This window comes from Eucalyptus grandis, chromosome 3 (assembly GCF_016545825.1).
Source record: "Eucalyptus grandis isolate ANBG69807.140 chromosome 3, ASM1654582v1, whole genome shotgun sequence".
Lineage (NCBI taxonomy): Eukaryota > Viridiplantae > Streptophyta > Magnoliopsida > Myrtales > Myrtaceae > Eucalyptus > Eucalyptus grandis.
In genome coordinates, this window is record NC_052614.1 from 64,042,329 (window position 1) to 64,062,181 (window position 19,853).

Consider the following 19,853-nt stretch of genomic DNA (forward strand, 5'->3'; position numbering starts at 1 on the left):
AGCATTATATAAATAAAGATGGATGCTTGATTGGGACATCTTTGATTCTTTTTATTTAGCCTTTCAGGCCTTTTTTTTTTATAAGAATTAAGATCCTCGAATTTAGCGTTCTCTTGAATAAAGTAGAGTTTCCCCCTCAATTTGGACACGTCAGCACCGAGAAAATCTGATTCTTTTTTGTTTTTCCTTTTCATTATTTTTGCTACTTCTTTTCCGCACCTTTTCTCCAATTTTTCCCTTGCACAGTGCGAATCACGCATGGCCTTACCAAGCTCGACTGTCGACCACGAGCATGCCAAGCGAAGCTTTGGCGGCCAGCCTTAGCTGCACCCGAGACGTTCCCTTTTTGCCACCGTGGCCACCTTGGGCATCGAGAGTAGGGTCTAGGCACGCAATGCCTGAATTCAACATCGTTAAGCCCGAGTCCCCAGCATAGCTCGAGACTGAGTGGCAATGTCATGGGGGTCATAAGATGGTGCCGAGCAGGCCTTCACTATGGGAAGAGAGGTACAGCACGGCGGTTGACAGCCAGCCAAGCTTCAGTGGCAAGAGGTGCGAGCTCAGACTACGCATGACTGTGGCGATGTGGCGGGTGTGGTGGCACCAATATTTTATAGCGCGTTTAGTAAAGATTTTATTCTCGAGAAACAAATTTTTATCGGAAATTGTTTTTTTTTTATATTTCTATTCCCAAAAATAATTTATAAATATAAGAATGCTGCAGTAACTATACAAAATTTATATTCCAGGGATATAAATGCGTTCGATAGAATTGGATAATTTTGTTGTTTTTAACTTTTAAATATTTTTCCTTTTTTTTCTTCTCTCATTCTTTCTCCTTTGTGTGGTCGATTGTCGGCCATGATGGCGGCCGGCGACCGGCTAGGCGAGAGCCAACAAGCTCGTTAGAGGCTTGCCGGCCATTGCGAGGCTCGACCTCGCTTAGGCGGCACAAGGTCGGCCTCACCATGACTTGGTATTCGCTGGGGGCTGGAGACGCTCCGGTGAGGTCATCGACTAAAAGGAGAAAGAAGAAAAGGATAGAGAAAAAGAGAAAAGAAAAAAAGAAAAAAGAAAAAATTATTCTTGGGAATAGGAATTTACTTTTTTCTACTTCATGCTTCTGTTCCAAATTTATTTATGAGAATAAAAAAATATATTTTTTTTTTATGAGAACAAAAATTTACCAAACATGTTTCTATTTATTTTTCTTTCCATGAAACAAAAAAAAAACAAAATTAGTTATTTCGAGGACAAGAAATCATTTTTACCCAATAGAGCTTTAGTGATAGGCGAAAAAAGAGGGGGAGAGAGAGAGGCGTTTGGCAATTGCATATTTGGTGAAATTTCAAAGACACAAACATTTTGATCTAATCAGTAAAATTACTTCTTAAATTGCATTTATAACACGAAAAATGAATAACTTGATAGATATCTTCTTAAAATCACATTTTAAATCGTTCGAAATAATTAGTTAATAAAAATATTTTCTATCAATAATAATTTATGTTTAATTTTTTTATAAATAATAATAAAATTACTTATTCATTTTATAAAAAATATAAATGATTATTTTAAAAATATTTTCCACATAATTTATTTTTCATAAAAACAAAGGAGCCCGAACGCTTCATCCTGCCTTTTCAAAAAAATTCTTGTACCATACGATAAATTACAGCATTTCGCCACGTCTGGACGTTCGGCCCATCCCCGACCCCGACCACCTCCCGCTGATCCGATCGCCCTTTGCCGTTGGCCGTTTCGCAGCCCCCCAACCTCCGCACGCAACCCTGCGAAAACAAAAAGCCAGAATCCAATCTCCCTCTCGCTCGTCGACGCTCAAAGTAAAAACTCCGGAAGAAAGCCCCATCATCCATGGCGTCGTCTCCGTAAAGACTTGCACCTCACGGAATCGCGCCCCCTCCCCATCCATGGGGAACAAGATCGCGCGCACGAAGCAGGGGTCGGCGTCGGAGTACTACCTCCACGACCTGCCCTCCTCCTACAACCTCGTCCTCAAGGAGGTCCTCGGCAAGGGCCGCTTCTTCAAGACGATCCAGTGCAAGCACGACGAGGGGCTCGTCCTCGTCAAGGTCTACTTCAAGCGCGACGACAGCATCGACCTCCGCGAGTACGAGCGCCGCCTCCTCCACATCAAGGACACCTTCCGCGCCATCGATCACCCCCACGTCTGGTCCTTCCAGGTCGGATTCGTCGCTCGATTGCAGTTTTCGGAGCTCGATTAGGTGTTAGAGAGAGAGAGAGGGGGGCGGGTCGTTCGAGTTGGAAGTTGCGATTGGTGCTCGGAAGTGCCTTTTCTTTTTGCTTCGGTCAATTATAGTTTGTTTGCGAATTCATCATCCTCTGCGGAGTTTTTTTTTTTTTTGCCGGTGAATCTTAAGACTTTTTTTTTTTGGAGGTTGTAGTTGCGTGGTAGTTTAGCTTCGTCGAATTTTCTAGTATTTCCGGGAGGGTCGAAAAGTGAAAGTGTGGATTTTGCCGATCCTCCTCTTGAGAATGCGGGAATTACTGGGAGGTTTCACGGAGTAGGGGGAAACGATGACAGTTTTGGTGCTCGTAATGCATTTGCTTTCACTTATAGATGGAAAAGGGCATTACTCTCGAGCATTTTCTACTTTCAAAGATGTGAATTAGACTACTACGTGTGGGTGACAGTGTAGGTTGAGGAAAAGAGATATACATGCCCAAGATTATGTGTAATTTTAGGAACATGAGGTATAAGCTGGTCAGTATGTTATAACATTCTGTTTCTTCTGAGTTCAAATTTGGGTCATTTTTAACTATTCTCACTTCTAGTTTAGAGACATATTGATTCTAAACATTGAAACTTTCACTCGGGTTGAACTTGATGCTAGTGTTTGGCGCTTGAAGGATTTTTAAGGTGTATGTTCATCACGATAACCAATTAGATTGAACTTCTCTTTTGTGATAGAGTATAGTTGCATTTTTGGCTCGGAGTACTTCGCTTAGTTGAACTCAATGTGGACAAAGATGAGACATGTGCTTCTAACTTTATTGTTGGCAATTTGATTTTTTGGGCACCCAAAACCAACTGCTTTTTAAATATGAGAAGAGTGCTTGTTCAATACCTCATGTGAACGTGTCTTCTTGCAGTCTTGGCAGGAAACTGACAAAGCGGCCTATCTGCTAAGGCAGTACTTCTTCAATAATCTGCATGATCGGTTGAGTACTCGCCCTTTCCTTAATATCATCGAGAAGAAATGGTTGGCATTTCAGGTTTTTCTCTAACCCTCTTGATTTGAGGTGTCAAGTATGCATTCCGATCTCAGCTCTTATGATCTGGTGGTTCTGCAGTTACTCCTTGCGCTGAAGCAGTGCCATGAAAAGGGAATCTGCCATGGTGGGTTCAGTTGGTTGGGCTTATCACTAATGTTTATTTTTTCCTTTAGCATTATTACTATTTTTTATTTTTTTTGGCTTTCTGACACTTTGCCTTGTTTAGGGGACATTAAGTGCGAGAATGTGCTTGTAACCTCATGGAATTGGCTTTACCTTGCTGATTTTGCCTCCTTCAAGCCTACCTATATCCCCTATGATGACCCTTCGGATTTTTCATTTTTCTTTGACACTGGAGGTAGAAGACTATGCTATCTTGCCCCTGAGGTTGGTTTTTCCTGTAACTTTGGTTCTTTTCTAGTTATACCATTTATTTTGCCTTTTACTTCATTGAGATTCTATGAGTGAAGACTTTGTGGATGTGCATCAAACGAACAACCTTATAACAACCATATGCTTAAGCAAGCAATGTGTTGTTCAGCAGTCTTAGTTTTAAGAGAAAGGCCAAGACTTCAACCCTTTCTTCCATCGGAAGTACCACATTCATCTTAAACTGCGAATGTTACGAAGAAGTGGCCCTATGGAAGACATTTTGTCTCCTTCTGCACAACACATCTGAGGGAATTTCCTATTGCTTTGTTTGGTAAAATTAGTCAAGAAAGTGATGTAACTTAATAGGAGCAGTACATCTTCTATTTCCTGCCAAAGAGTAATTTCTCGTTTCTTAATAATACTGATCTAAAGACATCCTTGCTATGCCTTCTTGTTTAGAAAATGAACAATGGGCCAACTTAAATTTAATCCTTACAAGATTCTGTCTTAGATGTTTGGATATGCATTTGGATTTATGATTCCTCTAATTAGTATGGCTGCATAGCAAGTTTCCTTATGTATGGTCTCGAATCAAGGCAATCTGGGGTACAGATCAATACAATCTATCTATAGGTCAGTACTTATCTTTCACATTTGAAAGGGTAGCTACATGAATAGCTTTCTGTACCAATAGCCTTTCCATGCCTGACCCTGGTAATGCCTTTACTTGCATACAATTCCAATTTTTAGACAGCAGGAGACTCTTAGAAAACCATCTGATGTATGATTTGGTCATGTTTGCAAAACTCATTAGGTGTGCATGCTTTTCCTTAGTCTTTTTATTGCACTTCCTTAATCCTTGTTTAGAAGTCATGAGATGTATCTGAGAATTTCTTGTTCAAACCTCGTGAGCCTTCTCCAAGCATATACATTTGTTGCCGGGAATTATTAGAGATTGTTCTTTGCAGTTAGTCCTCTGTGTAATTCGGAGATTGTTCTCTGAAGTTAGTCTTTCATGTAGTCTAAGGATTTTACTTGGGTAACGACCAACCAGTTTTTCCCTAACTTTCAGAGATTTTATGAGCATGGAGGTGAGATGCAAGTTGCCCAAGATGCACCTTTAAGACCATCTATGGATATCTTTGCTGTAGGGTAAGCATTTTTACCATGAGAAGCAGCAGCTTATGGCTTGTCACTTCCTGAGGACAGCAGAAGCTGTCCCAAATTCCTATTTTGTATTGCTGGAAATTTTATTATAAATCATCTGTACAGGCTTTCTTATAAAAAATGCAAAGTCTATCTCTATGTTACCAATAATGTGCTTACAGGAGAGTCTAGCTAGGTGTTTCAAGAACAGCAATTATAGTACATATTGCCCATTTATCTGTTTGTATAATATTATACTGCATTGTAGCCTATATTGAACATACTTTCACATCAATTTATGGCTAGACAGCGTATTTGTATATGTAGTATTGGACATTTGGTTATAATGGAGCAAGTAGTGGTGAACTCATTAATTCTAGGATTTTGTTTTGTCTCATTGGAGATATGGCACCTGAAAGAAAACCTTTCCCAGACACTCTCTGCATCTCTTTCTGATCCCACTCCTACTGATTCTAGAGATTATTTCTATGGAATGGATGCATTACTGAGGTGTTCATATCAATCGGCTGTTGGTTGATTCCATTTTATATCGTAATTAGATGGTGCAAGTGATTGTTTTTTTTTCCCCACAGTTATTGAGTATGAGTAATTTGATTGTATCTGTTGAAATATTGCTTGGCTTGAATCTAGTTTGTCTAGCTTTGCAGCGCAACTACATTAGCTTGTTACCATATTGTTGTTTTAGGTGTGTAATTGCGGAGCTTTTCCTTGAGGGCCAACCACTTTTTGAGCTCTCCCAGCTTCTTGCTTATCGGAGGGGGCAGTATGATCCTAGTCAGCATCTTGAAAAGGTTCTTCTCTCTCTCTCTCTCACACATACACAGACACATTCCAGCTCCTCTGTTTGTTGGACTCTCATTGGTGTGATTTGTGATCATAGATCCCAGATTGTGGAATTCGGAAGATGATCCTTCATATGATTCAATTGGAGCCAGAATGTCGCCTTTCTGCCGAAAGTTACCTACAGACCTTTGCTGGCGTTGTGTTTCCAGGCTACTTCTCGCCTTTTCTGCACAATCTTTACTGCTGTTGCAATCCTCTTCCGCCTGATGCAAGGGTAATGCCCTTTCAATTCAATCAAAAAATTTACTGCTGCTTTCGTTTCATATTAGACTCTTGATTCTTTTTAATATCTGTTATAGGTTGCAATGTGTCAGAGTGTTTTCAACGAGATACTTAAGCACATGATGAACAATAGGTCGTCCAAGGAATCTTATCTTGGAGCTAGAACACCTGGTAATCTATCAGTGAAGATGGTTGCAAAACAAAATGACAAGTTGGAAAATGACTCGGGGAGAAAAAGAGAGGATCTGGGGAAAAACTCATCAAAGGACCATGGTGGTGGTTTTGGTTATGAGAGTGATCTGCTTAGGGATGATGCAAAGACTGCAGGGAAGGATGAGTCCAATTGTTCAATGCAGCAGAATTTCAAAACAAGTCGGATAAAAGATCCTAATGAACCAAGTGAACACATTTCCCATCCGTTTAGGGTAATTGACCATCCCTGCATGAAAAAGATCACAATTGAGAAGCTGAATGATCTGATGTCTGCACATGATGGCAACTTGGATACTTTCGGCATGCCTTTTTTAGAAGTACCCGAAAATAGTATGAAGTGTGAAGGTATGGTACTCATTGCCTCCTTGCTTTGTGCATGTATACGCAATGTCAAGCTGCCTCATTTGAGGAGAGGAGCCCTGGTTTTGCTGACTGCATGCTCCCTATATATTGATGATGAAGACCGCTTGCAGCGTGTGATTCCTTATGTGATTGCTATGCTTTCCGATCCAGCAGCAATAGTGCGTTCTGCTGCCTTAGAGACTTTATGCTATATTCTTCCTTTAGTCCGGGATTTTCCTCCCAGTGATGCTAAAATTTTTCCGGAATATATTCTTCCCATGCTATCGATGCTACCTGATGATCCAGAGGAAAGTGTGAGAATATGCTATGCCAGCAATATAGCAAAATTGGCTCTCACTGCCTATCGTTTCTTGCTTCATTCAATAAGCTTGAGTGAGGCAGGGGTACTGGATGAATTGAGTTTACAACAGAAATCACCTTTAGTTTCTAGTGAAACAACTAAAAAGCTGCAAGCAGCAAGTACAGATGCACAACTTGCCCAGCTGAGGAAGTCAATTGCTGAGGTTGTTCAAGAACTTGTCATGGGTCTCAAGCAAACTCCAAGCATTAGGAGAGCACTCCTCCAGGATGTTGGTATCTTATGTTGTTTTTTTGGACAGAGACAGAGTAATGACTTTCTGCTACCTATTCTGCCAGCTTTCCTGAATGATAGAGATGAGCAGCTGAGGGCAGTATTCTATGGGCAGATCATATATGTATGCTTTTTTGTTGGCCAAAGAAGTGTGGAGGAATATCTCTTACCTTACATTGAGCAAGCTTTGAGCGATCCGACTGAGGCTGTTGTCGTCAATGCATTGGATTGTTTGACCATTTTGTGTAAAGGTGGCTTATTGAGGAAGAGGACTCTGCTTGAAATGATAGAGCGGGCATTCCCATTGTTATGTTATCCCAGCCAGTGGGTGAGAAGACTGGTTGTCACTTTCATCTCAGCTAGCAGTGAGAGTTTAGGTGCTGTCGATTCCTATGTTTTCCTTGCACCACTTATACGCCCTTTCCTCCAGAGGCAACCGGCATCTTTAGCTTCTGAGAAGGTTCTTCTTTCATGTCTAAATCCTCCGGTAGCAAAACAAGTGTTCTACGAAGTGTTGGAAAGTGTAAGGAGTTCAGACATGTTGGAGAGACAGAGAAAAATATGGTACAAATCGTCAGCACAAGTGAAACAATGGGAAACTGTCGAATCCTTGAAGAGGGGTTCAGGAGAAACAAACTCAATGAAAAGCTGGCTAGATAAGCCACTAAATGTTGATACACAATGCTCAATTGACAGTACCTTAAATCAGCCAGGCCTAACTGAGTCTGATGATAATGTGGCAAACCTAAGATCCACAGGGAGCTATATGCCAAAGACTACTAGCACTATAGAAGCTACATGCTCAGAAAAAGTGCAATTTTCAGGTATGATGGCTTCACAAGTTGGTGGTTTGAATAGCTTCATGGGTGACAAATCATCAGAAGGGATTCCTTTATACTCCTTCAGTGTAGATAAGCGATCAACTGGAAATCCTTCTGCACCATCTGCTTCTTCAGTGCAAGTGAATTCCTTGGGTTTTGATTCATCATCCATGCCTTGGATGGACACTGTAAGCAAATCATTTTCCTTGGCAAGTTCAGTTCCAGCACCAAAGCTTGTTTCTGGTTCATTCAGCATCAGCGGTGGTTCGAAACAATTTTATAGGGTGGTACATGAGCCAGATAGCAGAGAGAATGATCAAGCAAATTTTGGTAATAGCAAATTTCAAGAGATGGGAGTATCTAGCATGGTGAAAGGGAGCACAGTTAGTATGGAAGATGCTTCTACATTGTCTGATATAATGGGATTACCTTCATTTCAACGTGCATCGACCATTCCAGATTCAGGTTGGAGGCCACGTGGAGTGTTAGTTGCGCACCTCCAGGAACACCGCTCTGCTGTCAACGATATTGCAGTTTCAACTGATCATAGCTTTTTTGTTAGTGCTTCAGATGATTCCACTGTCAAGGTGTGGGATTCAAGAAAATTGGAAAAAGACATATCATTTAGGTCAAGGCTAACATATCACTTGGAAGGAAGCCGTGCACTTTGTACTGCAATTCTTCGGAATTCTGCTCAAGTGATTGTTGGAGCTTGCGATGGCACAATACATATGTTTTCTGTGGATTACATCTCCAGAGGTCTTGGCAATGTCGTTGAGAAGTATTCAGGTATTGCTGATATTAAAAAGAAAGATGCTAAGGAAGGTGCTGTGCTCAGCCTAATGAATTATAGTGCTGATAATATGTCCGGTCAAATGGTTATGTACAGCACCCAAAATGGTGGGATCCATCTGTTTGATGCAAGAAGTAATTTGAATGCATGGAGTTTGGCAACTACACCTGAGGAGGGTTATGTTTCTTCTATAGTTGCAGGACCTTGTGGAAATTGGTTTGTCTCAGGGTCTTCAAGGGGTGTGCTTACTCTCTGGGACCTGAGGTTCCTTATACCTGTCAATTCATGGCGGTATTCTGTTGTTTGCCCTATAGAGAAGATGTGTCTTTTCGTTCCTCCTCCAAATGCTTCTGCATCTGCCATGACAAGACCACTTGTTTATGTTGCTGCTGGCTCTAATGAGATTTCCCTTTGGAATGCAGAGAATGGGAGCTGCCATCAGGTATAAGGGTCTCTTATTCTAAATCATAGCATTAAGAACCTGCCACAGTAACATTGGTGTAATTTTGTAATGAGGAGTCAATTCCATGATCTAAACAGGAATGAGAAACATAAAATTAAGAACATCATGCATACATTGGCTAATGCACTGTCTTTTCCTTGCTGATCGATAAGAAGGATCAGGCAAGAGAAATAATTCACGAGGCAATTGAGCTGGACAAAGACAATAGAGAAAACATACTCCTCGGTACAACTTTATCAAGTACCGATCCTCTAGGTAGCCTAGTGCTTTTGGGACTTACACTTGTGAGATAATGCATGTACAGCTCCTCATTGAAAGTGGAGACACCCTAATCATGCCCCATGCAAATGGAACCTTTGTCTCTTTTGTGGAGTTCTACCTGTAAATGGAGATGGAGAATAAATAGCCTTTGCACTATGTTTGGAAGCACCAATGTGATGGAATTTGCAGAGAAAGTATCACAAAATTTAATTTTCCCTCCATTTTTTTCTCACAACTATTCCTAACTTTCACCCAAATATCCCAATCATAGCCTTGGGTATGATACTTATTATTTTATGGGTTCTCTTACACCAGATTTAAAAGGATTGCAATTGTTTCATGTAGAGATATTAGTTATATTGGAAGATTTGAGACAGATGTGTCAATGACAACCTGGCTTAGTGCATTGATTGCTGGGCATGGTTACTAATTTGATGCAAAATTGAAAAGTTAGAAACAACTCATCCATCCTGTTTTTCATTGCTCTGAGAGTATAATCATCCTCAATAATTATAACTTGTTTAACCTCAGGAAGAGCTTTTATATTTTGCATTTAAACCGCCAACATACTGTCACGGGCCATAACAGGCTTTAGCATCGAAGTGTTCCCATGAACTAAGCCTTACTGAGTCAAAAAATACTTGTGGCGCCTTTCCGACATCCTACTTAGGTCATTGCCCGACCGTGGATTTTGACTTATTCAAAATATGAACCTTAGGCTGATCAAAAAGTACAGGAGGAATGTTCAGTCTTTCTTCAAATGTGAAAAGTGAACTATACATTCTCTTATTTAAAATGTTTGGTGCCCTCTGATATGAATTGTTTCTTTCCTTCACTCTCTAATATGCCTATATTTCCAGGTGATGAGGGTTGCAAATTATGAGGGTGATGGTGAAGTGTCTGATGTGCCTTGGGCACTGGCCAGACCATCAAACAAAACAAGTTACAAAGCTGATCTGAGACGTAATGTGAACCCAAAGTACAGAGTTGATGAGTTGAATGAGCCTCCTCCTCGGCTTCCCGGCATTCGTTCATTGCTTCCGTTACCTGGGGGTGATTTGTTAACAGGGGGTACCGATTTGAAAATACGCCGATGGGAACATTGCAGGTTTGACTTGACTCTATATTTTTTTGCTGGTATATATCAAACCAGTTCATTTTATGATTAATGAACTTTAATGGGTTTGCAGCCCTGATCGAACATACTGTGTATGTGGACCAAACATAAAGGGCATAGGAAATGAAGACTTTTATGAATCCAGATCATCTTTTGGGGTGCAAATTGTGCAGGTAGGCGTTCTGATTTACAAGGCCACATGCTTCTTTTTTATAGAAAGAAGTAGAGAGCATATGGGCACTTCTTGAACCCAAAGCAATCTTCTGTGAACCCTACCATTACAAACTTCGACAGAAAGTTTTTCTTGCCTTCACAGGCATTACTTCTCTTGATATAGCGCAGAAAACTTCAGTATGGATTTCCATTGCCTTTACTTTCTTTTCTTTTGACAATTTTTTCAAGATACTTAGAATTCATGTACCATAATATTGATTCTTCTGCATTTAAAAATCTTTTATGCTTACTCGAACCATGATTGAGTTATGGGTGATAATGAAGATTAATTTCCTATCCTTAAACTTGTTTGCTCTTAGATGCTGGCAGTTTGACCATACCTATTAGTTCTAGCTGGAAACTGCTATTCGAAGCAGAAACTATTGGCTAATGCACTCCATAGCTTGTGTTATATCACTTTTCTATAGCTTTATATTCTATGGCATTGGAACTTATCACTGCCTTTTTGTTGTCACCTCATCTAAGGAAACCAAACTTCTCTGCGACTTGCCCCCATTCAGTTTTCTCTTGGAAACCAAACATCCTTGAAATGAGATTTGTTAAACGATTGTGCTCTTTTTCTCCTGAGCATGCTAGGGTTTGTTTGTAGTTATCTGAAACCAGGGGAACTTTTGGTAGAAAGACTTCCAAAGAAAAAATTCAACTATCACTCTGTCAGACTGGTCAGTAAGCTGATATTTCAGCCTTTCTTCATGGTGAACAGGAGACTAGGAGACGACCTTTAACAACTAAGCTGACAGCAAAAGCTGTCCTTGCTGCTGCGGCCACCGATTCTGCTGGTTGTCATCGTGACTCTATCATCTCTTTAGCCTCAGTCAAGTTGAACCAGAGACTCTTGATTTCAAGCAGTAGGGATGGAGCTATTAAGGTTTGGAAGTAAATAGACCATGCATAACTTTACTAATTGTATATATGTAGAGTCAACTTAGTTGAACTTTATCCTCCATGAATTTTTTCTTATAGTCCAGTGATAGAGTCTGTACAGAATAGTAACATATATTGTCAGTCAGGAATTTGCCTTGTTTCCTCTTCTACGTTATTTTCTCAACCTCATTTGTATGAAAGCTAATTATATAAGATCTGATAAATGAATGTGTCCTCATATGTTCACTTGAGCTTTTGATTTTGGGGCCCAAATCTGAGTTCCAAATGCCAGAGTTTGTAATGCCAAAGGGGCTTTAAGGAGCCAACTCTTGGTCAGGATAAAGGAGGCCGGAGAAACTGTCCTCATGTCAAGGAACTGCTTTCTCAAAAGCTATGGTGACTGAACTGACTAATGATTTTTAGTATAAGCGATGTATTTAAGGCATCTGATGGGTAAAGTTGACTATGGTTCAATGGTTATGTGAGTGCAATTTGGAAAATAGGGATGTGTCTTTGAAGCATGTTTCAATCAATAAGAGCTACAAAATTGGCAGATGCAAAAGGAATAGAAATAATTACTTTTGATCATAAGTTATACAGGTTGCCAGTGTGATCTTTCCAATGCTAACTACCCATGACCATTGCTAGTAAGAGTCGCATACTTTAACAGCGAGTTACCTGTGATTCTTGTAATCATCCTTGCCCAAACAAGTGCTTGATTAAAGGATGTTTAGGTTTGCAATCTGCAGTTTAATGCAGAGTAAATTTATGTTCTGCTTGCTAGGTGAATGGCTGATGTAAAATACTTTCTAATTTTCCATATAGTGTGAGTGCAGAAAAAGAGGAAAAAATAATTTGCAGCGTATATCAGGGGTCCGCATTACATATATTATGGATGTAATTAATGACACTGGAACAACGATTTAGAAGCCCTTTGCTCTGCATTTCGCATTATGGGTAACAAAATTAGTGTGTTACTCAGCTTAGAGTAAGTCATCGCAATAACAACGGTTTCTTTTGATTAAGAGTTGTACTGGTGGTCATTAGATAAAGACCACCATCATAGTTTGGACTTCACTAAAACTGCCTATCCTACTTTATGAAAAGTTTATGGAGTACATGAAAGACTTTGCTTTATCATGTGAGTTTGCCACTGAGCACTTGTGTGGCATGCTTGACAGCCCTAGAGACTCTCCATATCTCATGTTGTACAGAATGCCATGAGTCTGATGTGCTGGCTTTCTTTGCTTCCTCAATAGCATCATCTATTCCAGGGAAGGATTTACTTCCATAATCATTATGCTTTGAAGGGCCATAAATCTGCAATATGCAAATTCACAAGTCACTTTATTAGTAAATATGTGGATATAGTGGTCACCAAGGAGTATATCCACTATCTTGTTTCTGTGAAAATTGCCCTTGGTTAAAACAGCTAGAATTACATGAGGAAGAATGAGCATACCAAATGCTTATACCACGACCTTCCGAAAAGTCCATCAGGGTCTGCAAATGCTCTTTCCGCCATCATTAATCTGTCATTCAGCTCCCTTACTCTCATACGGTACTCTTTCCATATTGATGACCAGCTACTGCTTTCTTTTATCGCCTGGGATTAATTTCTTCTATCAGTGATTACTATGAGAATGAAAATTTTACTGTTGCTATCTATTAAGACCTACCTCTACATCAATGTTTATTTTGGTGGCTGCTCCTCTGAAATCCTCAATGGCCTTAAACAAGGGGATGAGGTTCAGCCCCTTATCTGAGAGCTCATCTTCTAAATCCTTTGCACTTTCCTGTAATTTTTGGATTTTTTACTTTCATGTATACATATTTCCAACAACTTGCTGCAAACTATTGAATTTCTTAAAAGTCAAAATTACTACATCCAACTCAGCATTGATATATACCTGAAGTTCAGATGCATACGAGAGGTAATCGAAAGGTAGAAATTCCTCATCCGCTAGACGGAGAGCTATGAGACCCCAAATGCTTGCCACTGTTTACAGAAAAAAAGAGAAGTCAGATGCCAGTATTTTGGAGACGAAATGATATGGCAGTAAATTGGTACAAGTTCCAGTCGACATACTGGTACCGGAGGTGCAATTTTTCAGTGATAGTATGGGACAGATTATAAGCTAATGAGGCATTACTGATCCAACTGATGTCTCTTCTTCATGCACATGTATTTTTTTATCCTGATCATGTGAAGGTCTATGTGGTACCTGCAAGATGTCTGTGGAACATTGGGTCGCCATACTTTTCCATCCAAACAAAATCATCGTACATAGAGTGGTATACTGGGTATCCTGCAATGCAGAAGAAGATTACTTCATCAACATCCTATTGGTGAATTATACTGTAGATGCTTTTGAAAGCAATGTCTAGAACTTGAAGTTATGAGGAACCAGAAGGCTGTAGTTCTGTGAAGGATCTCAAAGCTTAGTTGACTAGAAGGTAGCATTAGAAGAACTTTCATTTTACAAATTTGGATTATATCATGCGTACAGTAGTCATACTTAAGTACAAAATGATGGAACCAAATGATTAAAGGTGAAAACTAGAATGTAGAAAGTCAAAATTGGCTAGTGAGAGATGGAATTATGTTTTCTTTCTCTCCTAACCCCTTTCCTTGGCGCTCCTGGCTTGTTTGCTCGCTTGATTTTGGAAAATACAGACATGTTGACAAATGAATTCCTGAAGAACAAATGAGACAGTGCAAATTTCTCGACTTTTTGTGCTAGTTGCTTTCATCGTTGAGAATGACATGATAAGGCTTTGCTCCTAGCACGATGAAACAACCACTTGTGCTAGTTCTTTCTGGATGTGTCCTTTTGTAGTTAGTGATGTGAGTGATGTTGCTAAAACCTCCACATCGGCAGTCTTGTGTACAGAATGATCGTAAGTACTTACATTTATTTTGAACAGAATTTCAAGAACTGCACTTACTCATCATCCTCTTTCCAGAGGAGTGATTGGAAGCTTTGGGTTCTCCTAGATCCATCTTAGTAAAGGCATAAATATAAGCAAAATTGTTGCGGTCATGAATTTCCACAGCCTCCTAGTCAAAATGGTTGCTTACATATTGCAGTGCTTTTAACCTCCAAGAAAATCATAGACACTAGCGTGCATAAATAAATGCTATAACGGTCTTGTTCGTGTGACCTTCTGAACTAGCATTTCCATTCTAAGTATTAAGTCATCTCATAGCAGAAACTTTTGTCAACGTTACCTCCTCCAAAAAATAAGTCTGCTGCTGGGACACCAACATGCTGAACAAAAGCTGCATAGTCTGATCCACCGCCTCCTAACCGATCAACCTCCATAATCAAGGTCCAAGAATTAGTGAGGATGGATGAGAGAGGTTTTGCTTTATGGAAGTAATATTCATATCATAGAAGCCAATGCAAAATAAACATGATTGCTTGTTGCTGGAGGCAAGGTACTTATATCTCTATTCTTGTATATCAGACTGTAGTTCATGTGCTTATATCTTTGGAATGAGGCCTTGCCATGAAACAATTTTATGCTTACCATGGGGGAAGATTTGCTTTGCCCAGCCCAAGATTCGTATATGGTTTGGGATGAGTTATCTGGATCTTGAACCTTTAAAAGAGAATTAACTGAGTGATTGAGTTAGTTACAGATGTTGAATGCAGCATCACAAAGATTGAAATCCAGACAACTCAAGTTAAATAATATTAGGAGAGTCTGCTTCTGCAAATACTTTTTAATGCCAGAAGAATTTATGTCTCCATTGCCTATATGTTCCATTTAATTTCAAGCCAGGATTGCTAGTTACAAGGTACCTGCTGAGCAGCTTGTCTGAGCAGTTGATCAAGCTGTGGAGTTGAAGCGGCATGGAATCCTGCACCTGATACTGCGCAATCAACGTTCAGGTAAGCGACAGCCTTTGAAGCTAACAGTGCTCTGTTTTCTTCTACCCATTCAGTTGACCCTACCTGAGTTGGTAGATTTTCTTTTAGTTCTATTAAGCATGGCACTCAAAACACAAGCGCACACGGGGGCACAGAGAGAGAGAGAGAGAGAGAGAGAGAGAGAGAGAGAGAGAGAGAGAGACCAAGCCATATTCCTCAGCATCCCAATTGCAGAAGATGATTGTTCTTCTAGGTCTCCACCCCTTTTTTAGTAGCTTTCCTAGCCTTTGTGCAACCTACATCTTGCAAGGAATCAGGTAAAGCCAGCATGGGGGCGGGATGGATTAACTTGCTTGAGTTTTACTGTTCTACATTACTTGTAGTGACTCGGATTCATTTTCACTCTCACAATCTCTCTGCACTATAGTTTATTGCACATTGGAGAACTAATTACCTCCAACAGTGCTGCAGTACCACTATTAGGATCAACTGCTCCGAATGTCCATGCATCCCGATGATTGCCTAGCAGAACGTACCTGGAAAAAGTAGAATCCGAGTGATTAGTACATTAAGAAAGAAGCTAGTTATAGTCAAACATTACAGTTCTTATGATGCAAGCTTATTTGGTATTACAAACACTTCCATGAATGCATTTGCATTCTTCCTCTGGAATGTAAAATACTTACCTATCAGGTTCTTCTGCTCCTTCAATCACTCCAATAACGTTCTCTATTGTTTCTATTGTCTGATTTCCCTGACAACAAAGAAATGCACTCTTTCAGTAAAGTTTGGCCATTATATAGATTAGTTTTAAGTGGATACTTTGGTGGATAGGAACTAATGACCCATGTCGTACTTACAGAATAAGTGAGATTCAGGATCCCAGGCCCCGGTCCAACCCTATATGGAGGAGCATCTTTGCTCCCTTGCCAATCATCTTTTGCCAACTGACCACCAAGCGACCCCATTATAGTCTCACCATCAGCTCCTGACACTGGCAGCGAAGGTATCAGAGGAACATCCCCTTCCCTCTCTATTTCTTCATATGAGAGCCTCTCACTTCCTTTCGTGCTTGGCCATCCCGGTGTCGCCGGATCACCGGTCCCTGTGTACACCGACCCCACTTGAACCCCACTCGGCGGCATCCACCTGTCATCCGGGAACCACCGCACACCGCCCCCTCCACCACCGTAATCCTTCCTATCAGTATATATGATCGTCCCTATTGCCCCTGCCTCGTATGCATTATGCACAATATCTCCTCTATATATCTGCCCATATTTCGCCAATACTACTGTACCCGTAACATTCACTCCCATTTCTTTTAATGTCTCGTAGTCCTCAACTCGCCCATAATTGGCGTAAACCACGGGTCCAGTGGCAGTTCCGGACTTGGCATACCCATGAAAGGTGGGGAATACTTCATGGGCCACATCGGCATAGGGATCTCCATCATAGATCTCTTGGCGCAGGATGAACTTTACCGCCGGCTCAGGGGGTTGGCGGGTGAGCGTCAGGGAGCGGGAGATCGGGTAAGTGAGGAGGACGTCGTAGGAGGCGATGTGGGCTGGGACGTTGTAGGACGTGAGGGTGGATAGGACGTAGGATGCTGCTTCCGCGTTGGCGGGCGTCCCCGCCACGTGGGGGCGGCGGGTGAGGGTGTAGAGGTGGTGGGCCACGGAGGCATTGTCGGAGATGGAGGCCGATAGGAAGAGGGAGTGGTAGAATGATTTCGGAGGGGAAGGGAAGGAGCAGAACAGAGTGAGGGTAGTGGTTACAGCGAAAAAGGCCGACGCGGCTAGTTTGATCATTGGGAGTTTCTAGCTTTGGGCGTGTAAGAGAGGCAGTACTCCTCGATGGAGCGGTACGAAGAGCAGCTCTAGAAATTTCTGTTGCAGAGAGGGGAGGACGGATGGAGATTTTTTCAGCCTTACAGATGGTGGGTCTTTCGGGTAATCGACAGCCGCTGGTGGGGCATAATAAGAAGTCATTGATTTGATTACGCCTTTTGCTAAAAGGCTTCGAGTCTATCTGAATCTGATGACTCTGATGATAGAGACACCTTCCAACCCTTGGATTCTTCAATAATTGAGGGCCTAAGCCTTTTATCCTCGGGGCACGCCCTTCAGTGTCATCAAAAGTACAGAGATGCTACAGGAACGAGACAAACCAGACATAAGAAAAACCCAATTGTCCTTCTCACTCGCGATCAATCATTTTCCATCAGCGTTCGATACACGTGATGTCGCTGTCCTTGGGGTGAACCTAGACCCTTTTGAAATTTCCGAGGAAATTGTCGCTTCGATGGTAAGTCCAAGGAGAGATTGAAGATTGCTTGTCCATCGCCTAGGCGATTTTATGTATTTCTTACGAAAGTAAATGTTCTATAACCGTATTTTGTGGTCAGGGGGTCGTTGTGCTAGATTCTTTTTCTAACCCTTGATTTTCCCTTGGCGTTGAGATAGTGATTCGCAGTTTCTTGTCTGCTGGTTGATTAAAACCTCGAGTGCAATTTGCTGGCATCCTGATGCATTCATTCTATAATTACTTAGATTCTATCTTGGCGCTGCCGACCGTGTCGATATCACCACAATTTCTCATTACCGAAAAATGAGGCTTCCTTCCATTTTCCCAGAACCGGATTCTGATGTTGGACGCGATGATCTACCCAATGAGCCCTTCTCGTGCTGCGACGTCGAGCATCAAAAGTCCAATTAGTGATTTGGATGGACCTGTTCACGGGCCAGAGAAATATCTCCAAATCATTCTCGTTTTCCGTTTCGTCAAATTCCACGAGAGGTTCTAAAACAGGTGTTTGATTTTCAGAGGAAGACGTTCCTCTTATCAGACTCCAGAGCCACTTCGGCCCGTGAGTTTCTACGTGCTTCTTTGTGCTCTCTTGTGAGGTTACAGTTCAAAATCTTGATACTGCAAAATCTTGGTAATAAATCTCTTTTCTTTCCCCTTGCCACGGCGAAGGTTTTACTCATTAGGATTTATTTGTTTGACAAAAAGGATTTTTTGTGAATTAATTTTTTGGACTTCTTTGGTTTGCTGACAATGATAGTTAATGGAAAATCATTTACGATAAAAAAATATTTTCTTAAAGTTAAGAAAATGAATTTCCTAACCTGAAAAGTAAAAAATGTTTTTCCAAATTTTTTTAGAAAATCATTTTCTTTTATCCTGAAATTTTGCCTAAAACAAAACAAATTTTTGCTTATGCAATCTCGAAGTGTTAAAAGACTATTAAAGTGCTTTACTCAGATATCATACATATTAGTTAAGAGAAAATCAAATCATATGATCGGATCATATGAATATCTGCAGTTTGATATTTGACGAAAGGGTGACGACCCAAAGTAGGTAACATCTTCATTTGTCCAGTAAAAGAGAATTAGAACTCAAATCAGTCCTAGAGACTCACTGTGGTCCAACACCTGTTCTGGAAAACAGCTTCCAAGTCTCTCCTTGAAAGATGCCACGTTGTAGCCGCACTGGGCTTTGGTGGAGTTCGCACGAGAAAAGCTTTTTAAAAAAAAAAAAAGGCGTATATCAGGCAGATCAAAGATTGAATCGGCCCCATGAGCTGTCTAGACTTTGGTTTGCGTCCAAACAAAAGACCTAGCTCAATCTAATGTCGGTATCCCAAAAAAGAGGTGTTGGCACCTGGTGGGCCTGGCTGTTCTTGATTCCTTAATAAATCTTTTTGGAGCTGCAAGCCCAAGTGATTAATTTATTTCCTTTGCCAATCGGCCCAAAGATTAGGTTGGCTAGTTAAAGCTAACGTGCATTTACACTAATCATCTGGGAATGTTCGCCGAAATCGCCTTCTCCTAGACCGGTCCAGTGAGAAGGATCGAGCGGCAATCGACTCGGATAACACTGGCTCAGGTGGTCGGGCTCTAGGTCGAGCTTATATCGATGCCATCCATTTTTAAGTCCAAAGTTAGGAAAGATCAAAATGTAGGGAAAAAAAAACAAATCTCAGAATTGGTCGGTCGGAATTGGTGGGGCATAAGGAAATTTCTAGTTTGAAAATCGAAAGTCACCTAATCGAATCTATCGGTTGCATGTAAACTACTATGAGTCGGGATAACTTGCACGTGACCTAAATCTAATCGGTTTATGGGGTTTATAAGGTATTTCATGAGATTTCAAATAGTCGAGTTTCTACATTTAAATCATAAATTGTAAAAGAAAATATATAAGAAAATTAAAGAGAATTTGTGGACAAGACCATACTGGGCAAATACTTCTCCAATGCTCATGTCAACTCTCGTTCGATTGGCAACATTAATGAGACCTAAGTCGATTTGATTTAAGAATCATAAATACATCGAGCTGCACAAAGTCAGTTTTGAAAATCCATGATGATGTCAATGACATTCATCTCCATTAGCTCAAACGCTA

The 19,853-nt window shown here is 40.8% G+C and overlaps 2 protein-coding genes across 2 annotated transcripts; one reads left to right on the plus strand and one right to left on the minus strand.

The window, feature by feature from the left end:
• Positions 1-1,691: 1,691 nt before the first annotated feature.
• Positions 1,692-11,813, plus strand: LOC104438212 (serine/threonine-protein kinase VPS15). Its single transcript, XM_039309065.1, has 11 exons — positions 1,692-2,204; positions 3,136-3,258; positions 3,337-3,382; positions 3,485-3,645; positions 4,703-4,782; positions 5,483-5,588; positions 5,678-5,854; positions 5,940-9,065; positions 10,208-10,455; positions 10,538-10,637; positions 11,402-11,813. Exons 1-11 carry the CDS (start codon positions 1,932-1,934, stop codon positions 11,576-11,578), a joined length of 4,617 nt encoding a protein of 1,538 aa, XP_039164999.1. The 5' UTR covers positions 1,692-1,931; the 3' UTR covers positions 11,579-11,813.
• A 669-nt stretch (positions 11,814-12,482) lies between these two features.
• LOC104438213 (probable glutamate carboxypeptidase LAMP1) lies at positions 12,483-17,401 on the minus strand. The gene is made up of 12 exons (XM_010051307.3): positions 16,301-17,401; positions 16,127-16,194; positions 15,895-15,976; positions 15,644-15,736; positions 15,372-15,524; positions 15,097-15,168; positions 14,795-14,882; positions 13,788-13,871; positions 13,473-13,561; positions 13,242-13,358; positions 13,025-13,168; positions 12,483-12,882 (listed from the first exon to the last, which is right to left on the minus strand). Exons 1-12 carry the CDS (start codon positions 17,249-17,251, stop codon positions 12,700-12,702), a joined length of 2,124 nt encoding a protein of 707 aa, XP_010049609.2. The 5' UTR covers positions 17,252-17,401; the 3' UTR covers positions 12,483-12,699.
• Positions 17,402-19,853: the final 2,452 nt, after the last annotated feature.

Coding starts and splice junctions, on each gene's coding strand:
- LOC104438213 (XM_010051307.3), bottom strand. CDS start 17,251: ATGATCAAACTAGCCGCGTCGGCCTTTTTCGCTGTAACCACTACCCTC. Junction 13,562..13,787: donor GTTCCACAGACATCTTGCAG/GTACCACATAGA, acceptor TTCTGTAAACAG/TGGCAAGCATTTGGGGTCTC. Junction 13,169..13,241: donor AAATAAACATTGATGTAGAG/GTAGGTCTTAAT, acceptor AATTAATCCCAG/GCGATAAAAGAAAGCAGTAG.
- LOC104438212 (XM_039309065.1), top strand. CDS start 1,932: ATGGGGAACAAGATCGCGCGCACGAAGCAGGGGTCGGCGTCGGAGTAC. Junction 3,646..4,702: donor TATGCTATCTTGCCCCTGAG/GTTGGTTTTTCC, acceptor CCTAACTTTCAG/AGATTTTATGAGCATGGAGG. Junction 5,589..5,677: donor CTAGTCAGCATCTTGAAAAG/GTTCTTCTCTCT, acceptor TTGTGATCATAG/ATCCCAGATTGTGGAATTCG.